At 38.6% G+C, this 24,171-nt stretch overlaps 1 protein-coding gene across 1 annotated transcript in view; it reads left to right on the top strand.

Annotated features, from left to right (window-relative positions):
- Positions 1 to 24,171, top strand: part of C3H4orf45 (chromosome 3 C4orf45 homolog) — a 62,642-nt gene that overhangs the window by 26,521 nt on the left and 11,950 nt on the right. The window contains exon 3 of the mRNA XM_046655718.1: positions 3,541 to 3,599. Within this exon, the coding sequence (XP_046511674.1) occupies positions 3,541 to 3,599 (59 nt within the window). The remainder of the gene's footprint in view (positions 1 to 3,540; positions 3,600 to 24,171) is intronic.

The raw sequence follows: 24,171 nt of genomic DNA, 5'->3' as shown, positions 1-24,171 counted from the left end.
TTTCTCCCTTCAATAGTTCCAGTCTAGAATAGGCAACATTATGCAATTTAGTGATCCAGCTACAACAGTGGGAATGCTTCTCACTGGCTGTGGGAAGACACCTAAGGGGTTAACAGTAATATTTTGCAAATTGAGGCATGGAAAGAAAAGTTCATTAGCATAAGAAAAGGTAGCCTTAGGGGATTTTCCACTCAAATGTTTGGTACTAAGAGCTCTCCATTACCAAGGAGGAGGGTAGAGAAGGGAAACCCTGGTGTCCATGCATTCTTGAAATGCATTGCCATTGTATGCATTCTCCTGGTGAGAAAGACCTCATAGCTATAGAGATGGAAAATGCTTCTTTCTAGTAAGGAAACTCAAGGATAGATATCGTAAGAGAAGCATCTTGAGTGAAGTATAGCAACAAAGAAAGAGGATTCCTGTGATCAATCCCAAAAAGAAGATTTCCTAAGTGTGTCAGGACTAGACCAGAAGTGATTTCATATTAAAAGCGAAAATATTAAGCAACGATTTTATTTTATTTTATTTTTTTGAGGAAGATTAGCCCTGAGCTAACTGCTGCCAATCCTCCTCTTTTTTATTGCTGAGGAAGGCTGGCCCTGAGCTAACATCCATGCTCGTCTTCCTCTACTTTCTATGTAGGATACCTACCACAACATGGCCTGCCAAGTGGTGCCATGTCTGCACCCAGGATCCAAACCCGCGAACCCCGGGCTGCTAAAGGGGAATGTGCGCACTTAACCGCTATGCCGCTGGGTCGGCCCCTAAGCAACCATTTTAATTGTTTACTAGAATGAACCCCAAATATCTGTGATTAATTTAACTCAAATTCATCAGTTTTTAACTCATTTCAGAAATTGTATCTAATTCACAGTATCTGAATGTGGTTGGCAGGTATTTCCATTTTGTTAATGTCTAGACTTATTTAAAGATTGCTTAATAGGAAATATCTAATTTTTTTTTAAAGATTTTATTTTTTTCCTTTTTCTCCCCAAATCCCCCCAGTACATAGTTGTATGTTTTTCATTGTGGGTCCTTCTAGTTGTGGCATGTGGGATGCTGCCTCAGTGTGGTTTGATGAGCAGCACCATGTCCACGCCCAGGATTCAAACCAACAAAACACTGGGCTGCCTGCAGTGAAGTGTGCAAACTTAAGCACTTGGCCACGGGGCTGGCCCCAGGAAATATCTAATTTTGGGTTATGATTATTTTTGCTAGTTTAAAACATTCAAATTAACTGTAAAAGAGTCTCACTGACTTCCTTAAAATAGAGAATATACTAATCAGTTGTTACCTGTTTCCATGATGATGTTGAATTATTTGTTTTTGTTTTTTGGGTTTTTTTTGCTGAGGAAGATTGGCCCTGAGCTAATGTCTGGGCCAATCTTCCTTTATTTTGCACACGAGTCGCCACCACAGCATGGCCACCAACGAGTGATGTAGGTCTGCATCAGAGAACCGAACCCAGGCAGCCAAAGCAGAGCATGCTGAACTTAACCACTAGGCCATGGGGCTAGCCCCTTCAATTAGTTTTTGAATCAGTCTTTCATCTGATTCAAAACTGACCAACTGATCAGTAAAAAAAAATGATCTTTTTGATTCTGAATTTCATTAGATTTAACACCACAGTGAACATATCTGTCCAAATAAATCATGATGGATTTCATTAACAGATTAAGATGGAGAAAGGCCAGCTTATTTTAGATAAATTTTTTATAGCATTATACACTGACAGCTATAGGGGAAACAAGGAGCACAAAAGAATCTGTTCTTTGTTTCGAAGAAAAGTCTTTTCAGGGGCCAGCCCAGTGGAGTAGTGATTAAGTTCATGTGCTCTGCTTTGGCAGCCTAGTGTTCATGGCTTTGGATCCCAAGCATGGATCTGTCACCACTCATCAAGCCACACTGTGGCTGCATCCCACATAAAATAGAGGAAGATTGGCAACAGATGTTAGCTCAGGGCCAATCTTCCTCACAAAAAAAAAAGAAAAGAAAAGAAAAGAAAAAGAAACATCTTTCCAGTTAGGATGATGCAATTTTTGATTATTAAAAATGGGAACGAAAATCAAAGAAGATTGCCCAAGTCCTAGAAAATTTGTACAAAAGCTGATAAAATAATTTATAAGTCAATTGATAAGGTCAATTTTCAGGGAATCACATGTCAGAAATCAACTGAGAAATAAAGTTATACCATAATCTTACCATTACACAGTCATGAGTCGCTTAACAATGGGGATGCATTGTGAGAAATGCATCGTTAGGCAATTTCATCCTTGTGCAAACATCATAAAGCGTACTGACACAAACCTAGATGTCTAGCGTACTACACGCCTAGGCTGTATGGTCTAATCTATGGGGCCACCATGCTATATGCTGGTATAAGTCCATTGTTGCCTGAAATGTTTGCAATGCATGACTGCATACAGATGCTCACTTTTCAAATTTTCTATGGAATAGTGGGTCATACGTGCATTTAAATCTTGTTTATACTGTCCCTTCCTTTATTTATTTTACAAATGGACATTAAAAAGCTGGAAGTGATCAAGGTTTCAGGTCTTCATCACTGAGACGATGACTTAAGTAAATAGATCTGCTTTCCCAACACAAGTAACTCTGACGCACGTGATCAGGAAAGTCATGCTAAATGAAAGCCTGAGGGAAAAGGAAGAAAAAAGGCAAGAGAAAAAAAAAATAGTGGGTAATTCCTGTGATGTTGAAATTGTAGTATGACCGCTACCTTTTGAGATGTTACGAATATAGAGCATCCCACATCAATGTAAGTAAAAAATGCATTCAAAACTGAAGTGAAATACTTTTGATAGTCCATATCATTGTTTCCCAACCCTAGTATGGAAAAATTCAACATAAATTTGACACCTCTATTTCCACGCTTATGTATAAGATGTACCATCCATTGGCTACTTCTTGGGGAAAAGGAGCCAGTATATGGAGGTCATTTATTCAGTGATAACAGACTATGTCAATGTACATGAGAAGCTGTGGGGATTACTTTTTTTATGTGGGAACTGGTTCTAAGCTACCAAATATTTATGAATATTCTAAATTATGCTTCCTGAAAGGAGTATTCAGAGCTACACTTTACCACAGGCTGTCTACAATCCAGCTCTTTCCTACGTCATTGCCACCACATTTCTAATTCTGTGGGGATTAGGTGAAGTGGGAAGAACTAAAATGTTTGAGTCTAAATGATAAGTGGTAGTTTAGAATGCCTTCTTATTTAGACACAGAATCATAAAGATAGAAAAGAGTTCTGAGGTCGCGGACTATACTTTTCTTGCTACCTAATCCCCGTCCTTCCACAGAAAGGGAAAGTAAAGCCCATAGGATCACATTTATCTTAGTCTTGTACTTTTTCCTCTCAGTTCAAGAATTGGAAGACTATCTTCTTTTAACTGAATTTAGCATTTCCTGTTTCATTTCCCAATCTGACTTCCTTTTTGATTACGAATGTGGACTGTTAGACATCTTGATGCCAATTTACCCTGGAATTAGAGTACATTAATTTTCTTCCTTTTACAGTATGGAGAAGTAAGTGAAGCTGCTATTGATAAAATAAGCCACAGACACCAAAACCCATGGTAAGCACCTGCTAATACACTTTTAATTAATTAATTAGTGTTTCCTTCCTAAATTAATATCGGTTAATTTTTGTAACTTTTAAGTATATTACCACTTTCTTTTTATTTCATGTAGATTTCTTTGTAAAATTGTGAACTTTTATTCTTAATAAAAACATAAAGTTTTCTCTATGTTTTAGGTGTTAATTAAAGGGAGGAAAGAGACAAAGCAAAGATAGAGTAAACAACTGTCAGAATATAGTGGAGAAAAAGAGAAACCGCCTGTAGCTACTAAGAATAGCAACTGGATGTGTAGAGTAGCTTTAACTACGTAAATAATTCTCTCTGTGGAAAAACAACAATATAATTTTTTTGTCCAAAAAAAACTCATTTCATGCCGTTGGCCTAGAAACCATCATAATGGGCAATCTTGGTTAATAAACGTAATCCTACCGAAGTCACACAATGACCTGAATTCACGCTATCATGAGGCAGCCTCTAACCTAAATTAAATACGTCTAGCTCAAAGTATGTTAAAGTATAGGAAAAGAGCAAAACCTAGGCTTGTCGTCTAGATATAACACATAATTCAGATGCCTAAGAGGGAAAGGATTGATCAGCATTGCTCTTACAAGACTGCAGATTCAATAATGACTTTGTTATCCTTCAATTTTTGGAAGTGAGGATTTCTGGAGCCTATTTCATCTCATTTTTAATTGTTGAAGGACACAGCTATTACCATGTGCAAAATTAACGAATTTTAGTCTCTCTCTGATATACCACCACAACATAAGCTGCGCCAAAAAGAGACAAGCCCTCAGATCCGATATTAAAAGCTTATTAGTTACTACAACAATGCCAGGACAACAAAAGTTCTCACTGGGCAGTTCTTTTAACTTATAAAGCATATCCTATGTTTAAAAACATGGAGAAATGGTTAGAATATATTGCATGCAAAGCACATGTTCTCATTAAAATATTCTACTTTGTTCAGATACATTGCAGGCATCTATTTACAAATGCCCTATCAAATATTTCCAAGCAAAAAAAAAAACCCATTAAAGGCCATTGAAAATCAAAGAAACTTCAACAAGCATTGGCGATATGTGTGAAAATTTGCTGCATTTATTTAAATATAAAAAACTTGTTAGAAAGTATCTGAGAAATATTGAAGCTTTGAACATTTTCCTTGGGTGAAAGAATGTTGGCTGTATTCGTTTCTAGGAAATATGATGTGGATTATACCAGGCCATGAGGTCAAACATTTATGAAAAACACCTTGTATTTAGGGAATTGTGGATTCAGTTGGAGAGATATACGTACATAAATTACAAAAACAATCTGCATGTGTTGAGTGCCAAATTCATAAAGAACACAATTATAATTAGAAAATTTTAACTAGAAAAGTTTAAAAATTTTTTACAGTATAATGATGCCCCCCTAAATTTGCCTGTAGCCTCTGGCCCAGGTCCTATTTTTAACTAATCTGATGCCAATAACCTGAATGCTGCCTCAGTCTTGAGACTCTAAGCACATCTACTGCTTAAAAACCTTCCTGCCCCACTCTTGGGCTGAGAGGATGTTCTTAAATAGGATGCTGACTCAGACAGGCCCAGGTGTGCTCCACTCCCTTGCCTTTTCTAGGTGGTACTGAGCCTCGTGTCCTTCTTGGGCAAGGTTAGTGCTTCGCCTCCCAATCTGTTTTCAAGTTCTGGCCTCCTCCGTCAACAGCATTGGCTCAATAAATCTAGTCCCTCCTGTGGTCGAAGCAGTGTTGATTCTGGGGTCACAGTGGTGAACAAGACAGGCCAAGCACATGCCCTTCCTGAAATTTGTATTTTAGGAGAGGAGAGAGACGTTAGGCAACTGTACAACTTTTAAAAAACAGTATACTGTTTTTCAGGCTTGTTAATAATCTTTTTAAATGACAAATATAGTTCATACTTGTAGCAACAAATCAAACAACATAGAGGTATATTAAAAAGTTAATATCCTGCCCTAATCCATCCAGTTCATGATAAAACATTTCATTACAAAGGGTGTTTATGGGATGTAAAGAGAAGGTTTTACTAGGGGCATCTACTTGGAGTGAGGGTCAGAGAAGTGTTCACCAAAGAAGTAATTATTAAGCTGACTTTGAAAAGGCGAGTATAAGACCCTTTCTGGCAGAGGGAATGGCATGAGCAAGCCCCAGAGGAGGGGAAGAGCATATCCAGTAAGGACCAGGCCAGCTGCACTCTAGAAAGCAATGAGAGGGAAGCAAGATGAGGGTCAGATTTTGTAGAACCTTGTGGCTGGGTTAAAGAATTTGGACTTTAACTTAAGAACAGGGAGAATTGATTGGAAGGTTTAAAATAGGAAGCAACAAGATTAGAATATTTTTTTTAATGATCACTCTGGAATGTTGCAGTGTTGTGTGGAGAAAGAATTGAAAGGTGACAAGAACAGCTGGAGGAAGCTGGGTAGGAGACTTTCACTTTCAGCAGGTCTATCTTGAGTTTTCAGTGTGCTTTGCAAACAATCTAAAATAAATTTTGATTGTAAAGGGCTGTGAGAAGGAGGGAGGATTTGAGTTGAGCTTTCAAAGAAACATAGGCATTAAATAAATGGGGAGAAGAGAAGATGAGATTTGCTGTAATGATGGGGAGTATGAATGTATTCAACAATCTATGGAGGAGATTTTAACATTATCTTAATTTTACAGGTGAAGAAATTTGATTTCAGAGGCTAAATTACATGACCAAGGGTCACAGAGCTAACATTTCAGTCCAAGTTGACTGATTCCATTGATCTGGGTTGGGATCTGGGCTTGGACATTTTTAAAGGCTCTCCAAGTGATTCCGACATGCAGCCAGGGTGGAGAAGCACTAACGAAGACTGGGAAAAGAAGGGGACTGAGCCTTGGGGGGGATGCCCACACTGAGGACAGGATGAATGAGAGCCACTGAAGGAGCAAAGGAGTCTTAGAGGTAGAGCCTTTAAGACAACAGACCGCTATAAAAGGCAGGGAAGAATTTTGAAGAGGAGGGTTTAATATAAGGAAATGGAAATCAAAGAAAACAATAACAGACAAATATTTGTAAACTGTCTGTGGTCTCAGAAAAAGCACTGTAGGAAGAGTAGAATGATTTGAATCAATACAACCAGTGCTCAAGAATTTTTGTCTGCTGACACAGTGGAGGCAGGAGTCTACCCTGTTTTTGAGACCGGAAGTCCAGTAGAGGACAATTACAGGATTTCCTCCATTCTGAGGCATACATTTTAAATTTTGACTTTCTCGAAATCAGGATGTGTTTTATAATAGTTGTTTACAAATGTAGTCTACAAATGTGGTGTCTTTTTTTCCTCCCATGAAAAGCTGATATTAAATCAATGGTGTGTTGTACAATTTATTGCATCTTAAAACCAATAAAGATATACTTCAACAAACATGAAATGAAGACCTGCCCTGTGCCAGATGCTAGAACTTAAAAATTACTAAGCAGGGGCCTTACTCTCAAGCAGCTCACAGACTCTCAGGAGAGAGATGTAAACAGAAGATTTCAATACAATAGGCATGGATGGAGAATGATTGCAGTAACTGGGTGTGGGTTAACCCTTTTCTTTTTTTCTTCTGAATTAAAGGAAACATTCTCTTGTTTTAAATAAGCTTTTCTAGGTATGTGATCCAATGACTAACTCATTTTCATACGGTTTCTCCTGTTTGCAATTGGATGTTTTCCAAAACAAACATACAGTATTTCTAATTTCAACAAGAAGAATAAAAAGCAGAGATAGGAAAGGGAGGAACAGTTTACAGTCAAATTAAAAGAGGTCATAAGAGAATGTACTGCAAACAGTGAATTGGCAGGGATTTTTGTTTTAAGCAAGTGAATTCTGAGAAGCTACACGGCTTTACTGAAGATTGTGGGGCATGGAGGCATCTTGTTTTCTTTTTTGCTTCCACACATTTAACACAGTGCTTGGCATACATGGGCACTCGATACATATTTGCTGAATCAGGTATAAAAGACAAATCCCACTTCTTCTTGTACTCATAATGGCACAAATTGGTAGAGTTCAGGTCAGAGAAGCTGGAGGAGTTCAAGAAATGAGCACTTCCTGAGAGAGATGAAATTTAAGCTGAGTTCAGAAGGAACATTTTAGGAAAATCTCTGGCTGCCTACTCGGGTGAATTTTTTATCCATACAAATGAGAGACTTGCTGAGATGATGAAATCAACAGAATTACTTACAGGCAAACATCATTCAAGAAAGGAGCTACTGACATGCCTCTAACCTAATGTCATGACAAAGTTGTCTGTCAACCAGGGCCCTTGATATTTGCCACTTATTGGACAATTTATAGATCTGTCTTAGAAACAATGTCTTAAGGAATATTCAAGTTCCTGTGGACAGCCATTGTAAGCAGATGGTGGGGGGAGGGAAGGTTGGTGTCAAGGAGGCTACAAATTCCAAGGTAAGGACAGTGAAACTGGATGTCAGCCATGAAGAGAAGAGCAACATGAGTTTTAAAGGATCAGAATTAACTCCAACATCCCCTAACTTTTCATTTACTTCAGAGTCACAGACACACAGCTCTTTTCCGAGTGTTGGCTCTCCCAAGCTGCTTTCTTGTTGTCTCTGTTTTCCTAATCATAGGATTTGTTAGTCAGCACCCATCCTCAAGAGGTGGACAGCATGGCATTTTGAAAGAGGGCTGAATTGAAAATCAAGAAAGCTGGTTCTCTAGGAGTGTATCCTTCCCAAGGATATAATAAAGGAGACATACAAAGGTTTAGCTAAAAGAAAGTCTAACAGTGTTTGCAGTAATACAGTCAGAAATAACATAATGGCTCAAATAGGGGATTATAGGCAGTTATGAAGCGGTATCTATACAGTGATTCAGCACAAGGGCTCTGAAGACAGACTTGCTGAGTTCAAGCCCCAGCCCCACTACCTGGTAGCTGTGACCCTGGACAAGTTATTTAAACTGTCTATGCCTCAGTTTCCCAATCTGTAAGCCGTTGGTAAAAGAATCTACTCTACTGGGTTGTTGTGTAGATGTGTTATTGCATATACAGTGTCTCAAACAACACTTGGTAAATACAAGTGCTCAGTCAATAGTGTGACCATATAATTGATCACCCCAAACAGGACACTTTTAAGAGTGAAACAGAAAGCTAACTGAATGGGTCACCTGCACAATAGACTAAACTAAAACTGTCTTGAGCAAATCAGATCACTCTATTAATAAATGTTATCTATTAGATAAATAAATGAAATACATTGAAATAGTGTAGCAAAATACATCTATTAAAATCCATATTATATTGTTAGATAAAAATCATCATAATAGAGATTCACTATAGGATATAAATCCCATACGATATCGCTGAGTTAATCTCCCATAAGTAGAACTAAAAGTTCAAGAGATAGAAAAAAAGAAAGAAAAAAAAATTGAAAATAAGAAATCAAGATTAAATTAGACTAACATCTGACTAATAAGAGATCTAAAAAGAGATCAGAGAAAACATCAGTAAGGAAATCAATTATACAAGAAAATTTCTCAGAAGGGAATTTCCAGATTGAAGGCTCCATCAAAGCAAATTAAAAAGAAACCTACATCAAGGCATATCACTGTGAAACTTCGTTAGGCTGGAATGAAGAGACAATTCCAAAGCCTTCCAGGGGAAAATTAGTTTATATACAAAGGATCAGGAACCAACAAGGCATCATACTTCTCGACAGCAGTACTAGACTCTAGAAGACAATGGGGCAATGACTTCCATGTCTGACAGAAGGTGACTTTCAACCCAGAATTCTGTACCTAGCCAAGTAATCAAGTTGGAAAGTAGGAAAAAGATGTTTTTCAGGCATGCACGTCCTATAAAAAATGAACCTCAAAGCGCTTTTTCCTAGGAAGCAACTGGAGAATATAATCTAGCAAGACAAGGGGATAAATCAAGGAAAGAGAAAGGAATACCATCCAAGAAACAAGAAACCCAACAAAAGTGACAGGCAAAGGAGATTCCCAAGACTATGTTAAAGGAAAGTATCGGGAATGTGGCCATGCAGGGGTCTAGAGAATTCTTGATTCAGATAGGAGCAGGACAAATGGGGGCTCCAGAGAGAGTGTTTATTGTGTAAAACATTGGGTTAAGTTCCAGAAGGAACAAATGAGCTAAAAAGTGATTGCTGTTGTAGAACAGAACTTTGGGGCAGGGGAGAAGGAAAGAAGGAGTGTATTTATTATAAGCATTTTAGTACTATGTATATGGATTATGTACATGTACCTAAATCATTTCATTAAATTGAGAAAACCCTGGAATTATGTACAATGAACAAGCATTTTATTTTTATAAAAGTCAAAATTAATTGTAAAATGGCAGAAATGGCAATAGTCAACTAGAATTTTAGTAGTTAGGGCTCTTAAATTGAAAAAATTTCTGCCTAAAACCAGGATTACAGAACCAAAGAAATATTCACTGACTTGAATAAACAGGGCTTTCTGTTTATTCAGAAAGGTGTAAGGTGTGCCTGTAATTGGCATTAGTTAGGTGGTGTGTAGAAAATTGCCTATTTTATTCCATAATGAAATGCTGCCAAAACCATTTGTTAAACTAGCACAAGTTAATGACAGCCACTATTTAAAAATATATTGGTACATAAACGCGTGCTTTTTTTCTTGGAGTTGTTTTCTTCAAAACATCCATAAATCTTGACAGCTTTCTATTTTTAAGGCCGTCAGTGTCTGGCACATTGGAGGGATTTCCATGAGCATTAAGTAGCAAAGTTCTGCAATTTTTGAGCTTATCAGCATCCATTCCTACTTTGGCCTTTTAGGTGCCTTACCTGGAAACTGTCTTTGTACTCTCTTCCCCTTAGCCTCCTCCCCCAGCCTCTTCTTCAGCTAAGTGTTGAGGGAGGAGGCTCTCTGGAAGCTGCAGGTGTAGTCAGGTCAGTACAGAGCTCCCGCAGTTGTCACTGTTGCAATGCCACATAGATAGTTGGTGCTCATTTATCCATTAAGTAATGATTCAACTGCCAACTACACGCCAGGCACCACAGCTTAGCCTGGGGATTCAGGAGTGAACAAGAAAGACATAATTCCTGCCTTTCTTATATTCTTTCAGAAGAGACAGGACAGAAACAGCCCAACATATGCTTGATAATTTGATTGTAGGGGGTGCCATAAGGGAGAAACGCAGGATGCATGTAAACGTTTCTTGCTGAATGAATGAATATTCCTCATCTCAAGATGCAGCACTTAAAGCAAAAGGATAAGATGCAACTGCTTTTGAAAGAAAAGCTAGCTAAAGGAGACAGCGCTGTTATTCTTAAGAAGAAAACTTAAGAGGCTATCACTTGATGGCCAGGTGGGGAAAAATTCAGTTCATTTCAGAATGTGGCCCTTAACTGCGAATTACTCTCTGTGTAATTTATGAAAGATACTGACGGCTGAAGTGTGTAAGAAAGAGGCACCTTCAGTTCACTGGCCTATCATCTATAATTTCTCAGCATTTCAGATGTCAGAACTGTAGCTCTTAGAACTTGTTTCAGGGGACCAGGGTTACCGAGAGAGCAGCTACCGGACCTAACAAAAGGGTTTATGGCAACAAAATCCAAGCATGGACTGCAAACTAACAGTAAACAGATGAGCTAAAATTTTAGGCCTAGGCAAATAGAGTTTATATACTAGCAAGAGCACAGAAAAACAAGGACAAGGCGTGTTACAGCTGTTCGGATTGTTTTTATTTCACTATCATCTATTCAATTTTGTAAAGCAATGAACACGTCCTGATGATGGTACAGGCGTACCTCATTTTATTGCACTCCATGGATATTGTGTTTTCTACAAATCATAGGTTTGTGGCAACCCTGTGTCGAGCAAGTCTATCAGTGCCATTTTTCCAACAGCATACTTTTGCTCATTTAGTGTCTCTATGTCATATTTTGGTAATTCTCACAATATTGCAAACTTTTTCATTATTATATTTGTTATGGTGATCTGTGATCATGATCTTTGATGTTACTATTGTAATTGTTTTGGAGCGCCAAGAACTGCACCCATATAAGATGGTAAACTTAATCAATAAATGTTGTGTGTGTTCTGACTGCTCCACCAACCGGCTGTTCCCCATTTCTCTCCCCCTCTTCAGGCCTCCCTATTCCCTGAGACACAGCAATATTAAAATTAGACCAATTAATAACCCTACAATGGCCTCTAAATGTTCAAGTGAAAGGAAGTGTCGCACATCTCTCACTTTAAATCAAAAGCTAGAAATGATTAAGCTCAGTGAGGAAGGCATGTGGAAAGCCAAGATAGGCTGAAAGCTAGGCCTCTTGCACCAAACAGTTAGCCAAGTTGTGAATGCAAAGGAAAAGTTCTTGAAGGAAATTAAAAGTGCTACCCCAGTGAACACGTGTACGGTAAGAAAGCAAAACAGCCTTACTGAGATATGAAGAAAGTTTTAGTGGTCTAGATATAAGGTCAAACCAGCCACAAGATCCCCTTAAGTCAAAGCTTAATCCAGAGCAAGGTCCTAACTCTCTTCAATTCTCTGAAGGCTGAGAGAGGTGAGGAAGCTGCAGAAGAAAAGTTTGAAGCTTGCAGAGGTTGGTTCATGAGGTTTAAGGAAAGAAGCCATCTCCATAACATAAAAGTGCAAGGTCAGCAAGTGCTGATGCAGAGGCTGCAGCAAGTTATCCAGAAGATCTAGCTGAGATAATTCATGAAGGTGGCTCCACTAAACAACAGATTTTCAATGTAGATGAAACAGCCTTCTATTGGAAGAAGACACCATCTAAGACTTTCATAGCTAGAGAGGAGAAGTCAATGTCTGGCTTCAAATCTTCAAAGGACAGGCTGACTCTCTTGTTAGGGACTACTGCAGCTGGTGACTTTAACTTGAAGCCAATGCTCATTTACCATTCCAAAAAATCCTAGGACCCTTAAGAATGATGCTAAATCTACTCTGCCTGTGTACATTGAGATGTACAATGAGATGAATGTTGATTCTATGCCTGTGGACACAACATCCATGCTGCAGCCGGTAGATCAAGGAGTAATTTTGACTTCCGACTCTTGTTATTTAAGAAATACATTTTGTAAGGCTATAGCTGCCACAAATAGTGATTCCTTTGATGGATCTGGGCAAGGTAAATTGAAAACCTTCTGGAAAGGATTCACCATTCTAGATGCCATTAAGAACATTCATGATTCATGGGAAAAGGCCAAAATATCACATTAATAGGAGTTTGGAAGAAGTTAATTCCAACCCTCATGGATGATTTTGAGGGATTCAAGACTTTAGTGGAAAAAGTTACTGCAGATGTGGTAGAAATAGCAAGGGAACTGGAATTAGAAGGGGAGCTTTAACATGTGACTAGACTGCTGCAACCTCATGATAAAACTTTAATGGATGAGGAGTTGCTTCTTATGGATGAGGAAAGAAAGTAATTTCCTGAGATAGAATCTATCCTGGTGAAGATGCTGTGAAGATTGTTGAAGTGACAGCAAAGGATTTAGAACATTGCATAAACTTAGTTGGCCAAGCAGCAGCAGGTTTTGAGAGGTTTGAGTCCAATTTTGAAAGAATTGTAGGTAAAATGCTATCAAACAGCATCACATGCTACAGAGAAATCGTTTGTGAAAGGAAGAGCTGACTGCTGAGGCAAACTTCCTTGTTGTCTTATTTTAAAAAATTGCCACAGCCATTCCATCCTTCAGCAGCCACCACTCTGATCAGTCATCAGCCGTCAACATCGAGGTAAGACCCTCCACCAGCAAAAAGGTTACGACTTGCTGAAGCCTCAGATGATGGTTAGCATTTTTTAGCAATAAAGTACTTTTTAATTAAAGTATGTACATTTTTTAAGACACAATGCTATTCACACTAAATAGACTACAGTATAGTATAAACATAACTTTTAATGCACTAGAAAACCAAAAAATTTGTGGGATTTCCTTTATTGCAGTGGTCTGGAACTGAACTTACAATATCTCTGAGGTATGCCTGTAATTTCAAACATTCTTGTATTACTAACATCTACATAAGTGGTTTACACAGATCAACAATATCATTTAGCTTATATCTATATTACTAGTTGAAATGACAAGATAATAATCATCCATTCCATTTAATATGTATTACTTACCATCATCTGCTTTTCATTATTTTTTACTTTTTCTTTTAAGCCTGCTCATAATTTCAGGTTTCTATAACTGGAAGAGCAAGACTTTGAAGTTGGACAGAGTTAGGCTTACTTGCATTCTCTTATGAAATGTAGATGCCCTCTGAACCTCAGTCGCAAGGGAAAAAAGGGGAATGAATATCATGGGGTTCACTTGAGAATGAAAAGTCAACATGTGTAAAGTACCCAGAATGGACCTGACACACACAATGTTAGCTCCCTTCTCCATTATAAGAAAGTCTCAGAATGACCATAGCGTTAGCCACTTTCTTGAGGCTTTCTATTCATTTTTGAAAACTATCACCTCAAAGTAGGTGAATTCTAATTTTTTTTGGTTTCATCAAATTTTGTCCAAGGACAATGAACTGTTTTGAGGTATATTATTTGCTTTCTGCTTTAAAAAAAAAGATCATTAAACATGTTTTTTCCTTCCTACTCCCTGGTAGAGTTCAAACCATTTCAAAGAATTTGAGCTTGGAAAAATTTCAGCTTTTAGTAGTGGTAAAATTTATTATCTATGGCACATAATTTCTCATTGATGTCATCATTAGGTCCATGACTGCTGTGTTTCCCCAACTGTTCACTGAGCAGAGCGGTGACGAAGAGAGCTGCACTGCTCAGATGTGTTATTTGAAGCCTATGAGAAACAATTCCAAGAGCCTCAGTAGCAGGGGTGCTTTGAAATTACTAATATTCAAAAGGAAAATTTTTGTTCAGCATTTGCATTTTTCTTGGAACTAATTCCAAATTAAATAGTCCCCTCAATATTCAAGGAAGAGAAAAATACCCTTTTCTGACTACTTTGGTTTATAGTCCTTAATTAGACTACTCACTTACTGAGTCAATAAGTTAATAAATACTTTTGGAGCACTGTCCTTTCCATCAAACAGCTCATAGTGTAGCAGGGAAAATGGAAACAGTATGGCAAGAGCAGGGATTTAGCTACGCCCCAGGTGTTATGCATGTAACCCAGCCCAGAGGTGAGCAGAGGAGGCATGGGAGGCTCTCTGTGGAGGAGTCTGAAAAGGTGACGTTAGCCAAGGAAGGATGGGTAGGCACGCGGGGAAGGAGTGTTTCAAGAAGAATGGCTGTCAGTTGTGAAAGTCTAGAAGTGATCAATAGCATGGATTGACGCAATAAGTGTTTCAATGCTGCTGGATCCCCAAGTGTAACAAATGGTACAGAGACAGGTGAAATCAAAAGCTAGACTATGAAGGGTTCACACTTGAATTCTGACCTTTAGAGGATGGGAACCCCAGGAAGGAATTAAATGTTATCTACTCACCCTTTTTCACAGTACCCAAAGTGATAAAGTCAGATTTACGTTTTGGATAAAGGATAGACATGAGGGAGGCATTACTACATACAGACAGACCGGGCAGGAGTCTGTTAGCCAGGCCCATGAGAATGATGGTTATCATTCTCCTGGGAATAGGAGTCAAGATGGACGGGAGGGAACAGATTCTAGAATTATCAAGGAGTAAAACTGGCAGGACTCAGGTATTGGATATGGGGGATGAAAGCAATGATGGAGGCAGTGACAACTTCTAATTTCTAGTTTGAGTGAATAATTTGATAGGGGACCAGCTCAGACTGAGCATAAAAGGAGCATCTTGTTTATCAAGGAAGAAGGTGATGAGATGCTGAGTTCAGATGGATTTGAAGTCCCCGTGGGGGGCTTCAGATAGATAAACATGTGAAGCTAGATGGAAGTACTGTGCTGAGGAGCCTTTTCTGTCATCATCTTTAGGTTGTACTTGAAAATATATGAGTGGATGAGAAGAGAGATGGCCAGATAAATAAGAGCAGAATTGGAGGGAATTCAAACTCTGTTTGAAAAAAGGAGAAGAGCTGTGAAAGAAGACATGGCAGAAAAAGAGAACCGGATCTTCAAAGTTAAATAAGATGTGAATTGAACAATGTCCACCTTGGTGATCAGAGTCCTTGGTGAGAAGAGAACAAATAGGACACTTTGGGAGAAGGGGAAGGAAAAAAGGGACGGAAGCTCAACAGTGGATTGAGGTGTGAAGGGGAGGTGAAGTGGAGTCAACAAGTACAAGCTATGGTTTTGAAAAATGTGAGTGAGAAAGGGAAGAAAATATGAGCAGTAACTAGAGGAAGATGAAGGGCCAAGTGTAGGCTTTTTGAGGATGTGAGAAACTTTTTCTAGAGAAGGGCTGACTGCTACAGAGCAATATCCTAGGGTAAGTGGTGATGGAGTTGTGGGTTCAGGGGCACAGGTGAATGTGGAGGCCCTGGATGGGAAGAAAGGCTCCTTCATTCCCAGAGACTAAAAGGAAGGAGATAGGATTTCTTTGTCTGTGGAGGTGGGGATGTACTTGTACATGTAAGTGTGGAGTGGGTGTTGAAGGAGCTTAGACCTGAGGGCCTCAGTGTCCTCATGAAGTCTTCTGTGTGTGCGTGTGTGTGTGTGTGTGTGTGTGTGTGTTTAAGGTGGTAAAACATATACAACATTAAATTTCCTATTTTAACCATTTTTAAGTGTACAATTCAGTGGCCCATGAAGTGTTGTACAAGGCTCTGCACTGTAGAGGACCGATGAAAGTAATGGGAATGAGATGGAGTAGGGGTCTTGAGGAAACAAGGAAGGTTTGGAACAGCTGCTGCAGGGACTGAGAAAGATATGCACCAAGGAGAAGTAAAAAGATTTCTGGGTTTTTGTTTTTTTAGATTTTTTATTTTTTTCCTTTTTCTCCCCAAAGCCCCCCAGTACATAGTTGTATATTTTAGTTGTGGGTCCTTCTAGTTGTGGCATGTGGGATGCCACCTCAGCGTGGCTCAATGAGCGGTGCCATGTCCGCGCCCAGGATTCGAACCGACGAAACACTGGGGCCACCTGCAGCAGAGCGCACGAACATAACCACTCAGCCATGGGGCCGGCCCCAAGATTGCTGTTTGTTAGCGTACAGAAGGCCCACCTGAGGTTGGAGGCCATGTGTTTATATCAGCAAGGTTATTCAATTATTCTGTAGAAGAGTTATACACCATGATATAGGACCCAAGAAAAATTGGAGATAGGGCAACTTGGCTAAACTTTTAGAAAAAATAAAATTATATCTATACCTCACAACATGCAATAAAATCAATTGCTGATGGACTAAAGAATTAACTATTAAAAAGTGAAACAGTAAAATATAGAATGAAATTTACAGGAACATTCATATTATGTTTATATAGTCTGAGGGTACAGAGGTTAGACTGTAGCATTAAAGCCACAGTTGAGGGTTTATGAGTATGTTATTCATCACTTTATCTTTAAATGTTGCCTCATGTTTGTAATATGATCCTCAAGAGCATCTTATGTTTATCCTCTATAATTTTAATTCAGTTTTCAACAGCATCACTTCTGTTCTGTATTCCATACAAACTATGGACAAGTGCAGTACCAAGGAAATAAGACATAGTTCCCACCCTCAAAGAGCTTACCCTATTGTGGGGGGAACAGACACATAAGCAGATCATCCTAATAAACTATATTAGGCTGCAGTGATAGAAATATTGAGTCAGCCAATATTTGTTGATTACTTATTTCTATCTGGCCCTGTGCCTGGAGCTGGGTTTAGAAACTTAACAAAGTGTAACAATTAAGTGCAAGGCCTGTTACTATAGGGAGTATCTTGGAGGATGCAGCAGAAACATATCTGGGAATCTAAACCTTGAGGAAGGATCAGGAAGGCTCTACAAGGTCTCTTGATCTTGCAGGACGGGTAGGAGTTAGTTCCTAGAATTGCTGTATTTAGATTCCAAGATGCTATCATTTTAGAGATGGAACTTCACACGTTCAGACGAATGACCTTGGAGCACAATTACCACATATTTGACAAAAACTTTTCATTCCTAGCCTCTACAGCAATAAAGATGACAGGGTTAATACTGAATGCTGCAGCTTATTTTCTGTCTAGCAGCCTAAAGGCTAACTCATTAAAATTCAATGACAAATTACATGGTGGGTGGCAGAACAAATGTTTTCTCCACTGAGCAGAGCTAAGGCCTTCAAGACAGTTTCTCCTAGAATCTAAGTCACTCTTTGCAGCTGTTCAGTAAGACATAATTCAGGCATCGCTGCCTCCTCCATATCTATCAGGACACCCAACCCTTTCTCTGGGTTAAATGCATGTGGCAACAACAAGGAAAAAAACAGGAAAGCAATACTGACTCCACACTTGGTTTGATTTTGGAATCGTACATATCTTATCTGTCAGACATACCTTGTATCTTACTTCTTACTTAGAACATAAATTAACTTCTATTTAAAATGAAGAAAACAACTAAATGCGTATCCAGTTGGTGATTTAACCCACAGAGAGTTAAAGCACAGTAATTTGACTATAAATCTATATGGGGTATGCTATCAGAACAAAAGAACTGAAAAAAGCTTCGTGGAGGCGTTGGTAGTGTTACTCTGACTCTGTTGTGGGTGTATTGTGGGATAAAGCAAATGAGCAATAATGTGATGTTCTTATTCAATCATTCCTGATTTGGTCGAGTACCAGGATTCTTGGAGTGGGAGAAAGGAAATACAGATGTTAAGGTAAAAAGAGTTGAAAAGCAAACACTGAATTTGATTGGAAGATGGGTATGTACATAGATTTAATGACTGCGTGTGTTTACATATTTTTTTTCATGACTCTATTCACTATAAAGGCTTAGACATAGGAACCAACTCAGTAGCTGCTGCGCGCCCCTAGTGCTCAGACTCTGCTCTTCAAACACCTTTTCTGTTCAAAGGAATTGGGGCTTCTTGGAGAAATGGTTGACTCTGGATCTGGAGAAGGAAAGGGAAAGCATAAGCCTAGTATAGTATGCCCTACCAGACAAGGAAGCCATCCAAGATGACTACAGTCCTGTCTGAAGGACTTGGGAGCCAAACTTGAAGACATTCCCACTGGCCAAAATAGGAGAACTTGCAGAAAAGGGTAATAACTTCAATGGATTAACATACATGATACCTACATATACATATACATGAACATTCATGAGTCCATAATGTCACTTAAAAAACCACAACGACCTGGTCACATTGGAGGATTCCAATGAACCAAGCTATTATTTTGAAAATGAGTGAATAGAAGGAAAGAATCAAATATTAATTCTGCCCTTTCTAATACTAACTTTACCACTGCACACAAAATAGAAGATGACGTGACTTTAAAAAAAAATAAAGTAATCCAGCTAATACACAAAGAAGGAAGAATGGAATCAGACATTACCACTTCACAAACTCTAATGAATTAATGAATCTAGGCACTGATCATCAGTGGCTGCCAAAACCACAAAAAAAGAAATGATCAGATGTTATGCGTCTCTTGATGAAAGAGTACACCACTACGTGGAAAGCAGTTGTTATGGGCTGAATTTCGTCCTCCTGAAATTCAGCGTTTAAATCTAAACCCTAGTGCCTGAGAATGTGACTGTATTTAGAGACAGTGTCTTCAAAGAGGAAATTAAATTAAAATGAGGACCTTTAGGGTAGATCCTACTCTAATATAACTGATGTCCTTATACTAAGAGATTTGAACACAGACATGCACGGAGAAATGACCGTGTAAAGACACATGGAGAATATGGCCATCTACGAGCTGCGGAGAGAGGCCTCAGAAGAAACAAACTCAGCTGACACTTTGATATTGGGCTTCTAGCCTCCAAAATTGGGAGAAAATACATTTCTGTTGTTTAAGCCACGCAGTCTGTATTAGGCCTGATACAGCCCTAGCAGAATAATACAGTAGTCTTGCCAAAAATCCCAACCTGACTTGGATTAAGCCTGTAAATCCAACTAACAATGTATAGGAAATAAGATGACAGCAAAAAATGTTAAATGACAATGAGCTGTTGCCAGAAAAAATGTATTTTGGGAAATTTTATAGGACAATGGAAACAAAATTTTTATGGAAACAAACTTTGTTTCTTCAACAAATAGTGAGGAGAAGGATGAGGAGGAAGAAGAGGAGGAGGAGGAGGAGGAGAAAAGAGATGAAAGAGAGCCTATGAATTAAAAGAAACTTAAAAGACTTAGCAACCAAATTGCAAATTGTGAAACTTATTTGGATTCTGTTTCTAACAAACTGCTAAAAAAATCATAACATTTATGACACAACTAGAATTTTGATGGCTGAATGTATGGTGAAATTATTAAATTTTTAGGAGAAAAAAGTGGCATTGTGATTATGTTAAGAAAAAGAGTTTATATATACGTGTGTGTGTGTGTGTGCCTGTGTGTATGTGTGTGTATATATACATATATATATATGTGGGGTTTTTTGGTGAGGAAGATTGGCCCTGAACTAGCATCTGTTGCCAATCTTCTTTTTGCTTGAGGAAGATTGTCACTGAGCTAACATCTGTGCCAATCTTTCTCTGTTTTATATGTGGGGTGTCGCCACAGCATGGCTCGATGAGCTGTGTGTAGGTCTGCGCTTGGGATCCAAACCAGTAAATCCTGGACTGCCGAAGAAGAGCCTTAACCTCTACACCACCGGGCCAGCCCCCAGGCTTTTGTATTTTTGAGAGTCATACCGGAAAGATATGATGTCATGACAGGGAAAGGATTATGGAGTAGGATAGAGATGAAATAAGATCGGCTATAAATTGATAATGTTTGAAGTTGGGTAATAGGTACTTGGGGATCTTTAAACTATTTTGTCTATTTTTGTGCATATTTAAATTCCCAAAGTAACTAAAAATAAATTGTATCAGCTTTATCCTTAGTTAATGAAGGCCAAGAATTACTATTTGGATAAACAACCTTGTCGAAAACTCAAATGAGCCAATACTGTTATTGTCTCCCAGCTAACCTTTACTTGGATTGGTGCCAAGCAGCTGAAATAAATTTGCTTTCCTTTCTTTCTCTTGCTATTTTCTGACACTCACACAAGTAAGCAAGTGATGCCCAGGAAGCATCAGCATGAAGAGAAGCCCAGGACTTGGTATTTCAGAAGCCCTGCCTGAGCTGCGGAAATTGGCAATCTTCCTGGATGTCTTATATAAAACCTCCCATATCTCCAGCAACATCAGGAATTATATTCAATCTTCCTAATAGGTGACTCTAGACATTCTAATATGCTGCATTTCTGCTAAGATTTTGGACAGCTGCCTCTGCGGCGATGTGCACGAGTGATAGTCACTTCATATAAATCATTTTAAAATACTGAATGAAAGTCAATAAACACCTCTGTGTGGTTCCACATCGTGGACAAACCCTTGGCAACAGGAACCTTTTGGAGTACGTCCTTCTGCACAGGAAGACAACACATTTGATTTAGGTTGCATAGCCTGTGTAACGAAGCCCAGCTGGCGCCCATAAGGGCAACCAGCAACGTGCTGGTGACATCACCGTGGCAAGGACAGCATTTTTCACATTCTGGAGCTCGGGGAAGACAATCTGGCAAAGTCATGAAGTGTTCACTTAGGGTAATGCGAGATCTCTTTTGTTTCAATTAATTCTTTGCTTCAGCATAGTGGTAGAATCTTTAACAAGCCTTTCAAATAAAGTAGTTGTGTTTCCTATGAAATAAAAGCAATAAATCAAACCAAAATAATTGCAATCTGAGGTTTGAAGCATATGGTGTGTGTAAGATTACAGAAGTGCACAAGCCTTCAATGCTCTCCTTCTAGAAGAAAGCCCAAGAAAGTAGGCTTTTTCTACTTACAGGGAAAACATTCTTACATTTGGTTATCTCTTTCTGTCTTTTAAAAATAGCATTCAAGCCATGTTCTTATGCCTGAAACAGCTACACTGGCAATTTGGGAAGATTGCTCTTGAGATTTCCCAAACGCTTCTTTGAGAAGCGGTTTCCTTTTTATCCTTGAGACGGTATATTTCACACTAATGTGAATTACGGTTTGTTTATAAATTTAAATAATCCTAAACTTTGCAAAATAGTTTGTGCCCATAGATGTGCAGACCCACTTAATAAACTGGTTTTTGATTTGTTAACGCTGTGAAACTGATCATGGACATTTTCGCTATTTTGGAAAGGAGGAGACCACTGAGCAAGAATAAAAGATCCAAACGGGCACAAAAATTTCTCTCTCCATTTCATCATTAATAATTAACCTTGGAGGTTGATTGCAATCAAATAATCTCTTAGTAGCCATTTTACTCATTTGCAGGTAGAGGAGTAAATCAGTAATTGTTTTCCATATACTAATGTTTTGGTTCTTTTGCCATGTGTCCGTCTTATATAGACTTCTATAAGCTATTAGCTTCTGTGTGGTCTCCCAGGCGACCTGGTACTCTGCTGAACACATAGTAAGTGCCTGCTCAATAAACTCTGGCTGAGACTCTTGCTGTCTAAAGACAGGATCCACAATACAGATAGCTTCTGGATCTTTGAGGCTATAAATTACCTCAAATTGTTCTAATCATTCAGTCAAATATCACTTTAGATCTTTATCTTAAGCAGGTTAGGTTACAATTCAGAGGTAGAACCTCAGTTTCCCGAGCATCTTGAAGACTGAACATTAGGTAAGCACTGCACATGCCTTCTAAATAAATCTCTGTAAGCTCCTTTGGATAGGGGTTACTAAAAATTAGCCTTTTTTATAAGCCTATTTCTCTTTCCACTCAACAAGAATCTCCAGGGCAACAACTAACCTAGGATAAATTTCATTAACATTAAAGTTTTTCTCTATTAATAATTGCTAAATACAGTTGTGTACTCATTTTGTTTGTTCAAATATGTAATACCAAAATAGTTTCATGTTTTTAATCATCTCCATGACAGTTATTGATCCAGGATCAAATAAGTGTTATCTCAGAAGATTAAGATTAAATCTTTTGAAAACAAGACATGACATCATCCTGTGTGATTCTGTAGGGACAAGGACGGAAGGAAGATCAATGTTTAAGAAATAAGGTTGGACTTCACTAAATGGTGATATGGCTGAAACTGATCTGCAGCATCCCAAATGTCTTCACTTCCTCCTTTATGGTTCTACTCCTTCAATTTACGTTCTCTTGAGAAGGACCAGGTGACAATGCTTTATAGTACCTCCCCCCAACTGTGTGCACTGGAAGCCTGGTCTCTGGTTGTGGAATAAAAGAAAGCAGCAAGGGAGGGTTTAAAGGACTGTTTTCTCGGCAGCTGGTGTCTCTGACATCATATGACATATGTGGCTGTTTGTGTTTGCAGTAACACCCACTCTGTCTATGTAGAAGGCCAATTCAGAAAAGGAAAATACAATTAAAAACATCTTTAAAGCTCTAATTATAATGCCTTAGGAGATTCTGACTTTAGATGTAGACCATACCGTAAATGCAGAAAGATCTTTAAAAAACAGGGGTCTTATTCTCCTGCAAATGTTCCAAAGAGAAAATAACAGAGAGAGAAGGCCTGTTCTCCCAGAAAGTGCAGATCCTGCCAAATGGTTTCTAAATGTGTTTCTCAAAAATTTCCATGTGCCCTCAATGGCTTTTGAGTACTTCTGGAAATGGAAAGAGCAGAAATCAATGACCCTGAGAAAGCAAACATTTAAGGGAACGAGCTTGCTGAGAAAGCAGGTACATAGCCATGCTTTTAAGTCATCATTTAGATACAGCACCACTCTTCACAGGTTAGAAATACACGGTTACATCACTTTGTGATGCTGCAAGTAAACTGCTGCAGCCCTAAAGGGGACTTTCCACATATTTCTCTATTTGAAAATCAAGTGAATAACTGTGTCTGGGGTATATATTAGGCAACCAGATTGACTCACTGGAACTTACACAGTTAGTGATTTGTTTCTTTAACTTTGGAATCTAAAAGACGGTAATTTTACCACTTATTAGAACTATTTTTAGTCAACCAGAGGGAACATAGAAGATCACTAAACAGTAGAAAAATCTTCGCTTCTGGGCAAGACCGATGCTGGGTGGTCAATCTCCAGAATAACAGGCTACTTTGATCAATTTAAGTAAACGTATTAATTTAAGCTGGTTATTTCACCAACATACTGAGAGTTCATTGAATTGTCTGGTCATGAATCGAAGTGGCTGCCCTGGCGTCTCCTGTGGGCCCAGCTTGAGTAATCAAAAGTTGGGAACCCAGAAGACCAAGCAGATCACCACCCTTAGCGGGGCCCCTCTTCAGCAGTCCAGAGTATTTTCTGTGGCAGAAGTGTCAAAACAAAAGTTAAGTTTGTCCCATCGGTTTTAGACAGTTACATAAGCAAGGACAAGCCAGTCATTTCCTAACTTAGCGCTAAAGTCTATTTTATCTTCTTACTCCATTTCTCTGCCATTCACGGTGCTGGGAAAATTTTGGTCATTTCCCAAATAACCAATGGTTTTTAAGGAAAATTTAGACATGTTTTATTATAAAAATAATACTGGCTCACAGTTTTAAAAATTCAAATAGCAAAAGAGATTGTGAATTTAAAATCAATTCCACCTCACCCCAAACCCTCGGTCACGT

Source organism: Equus quagga, chromosome 3 (genome assembly GCF_021613505.1).
Source record: "Equus quagga isolate Etosha38 chromosome 3, UCLA_HA_Equagga_1.0, whole genome shotgun sequence".
NCBI lineage: Eukaryota > Metazoa > Chordata > Mammalia > Perissodactyla > Equidae > Equus > Equus quagga.
The sequence above is the reverse complement of the archived record's forward strand: the minus strand, read 5'-3'. Positions and strand labels throughout refer to the sequence as shown.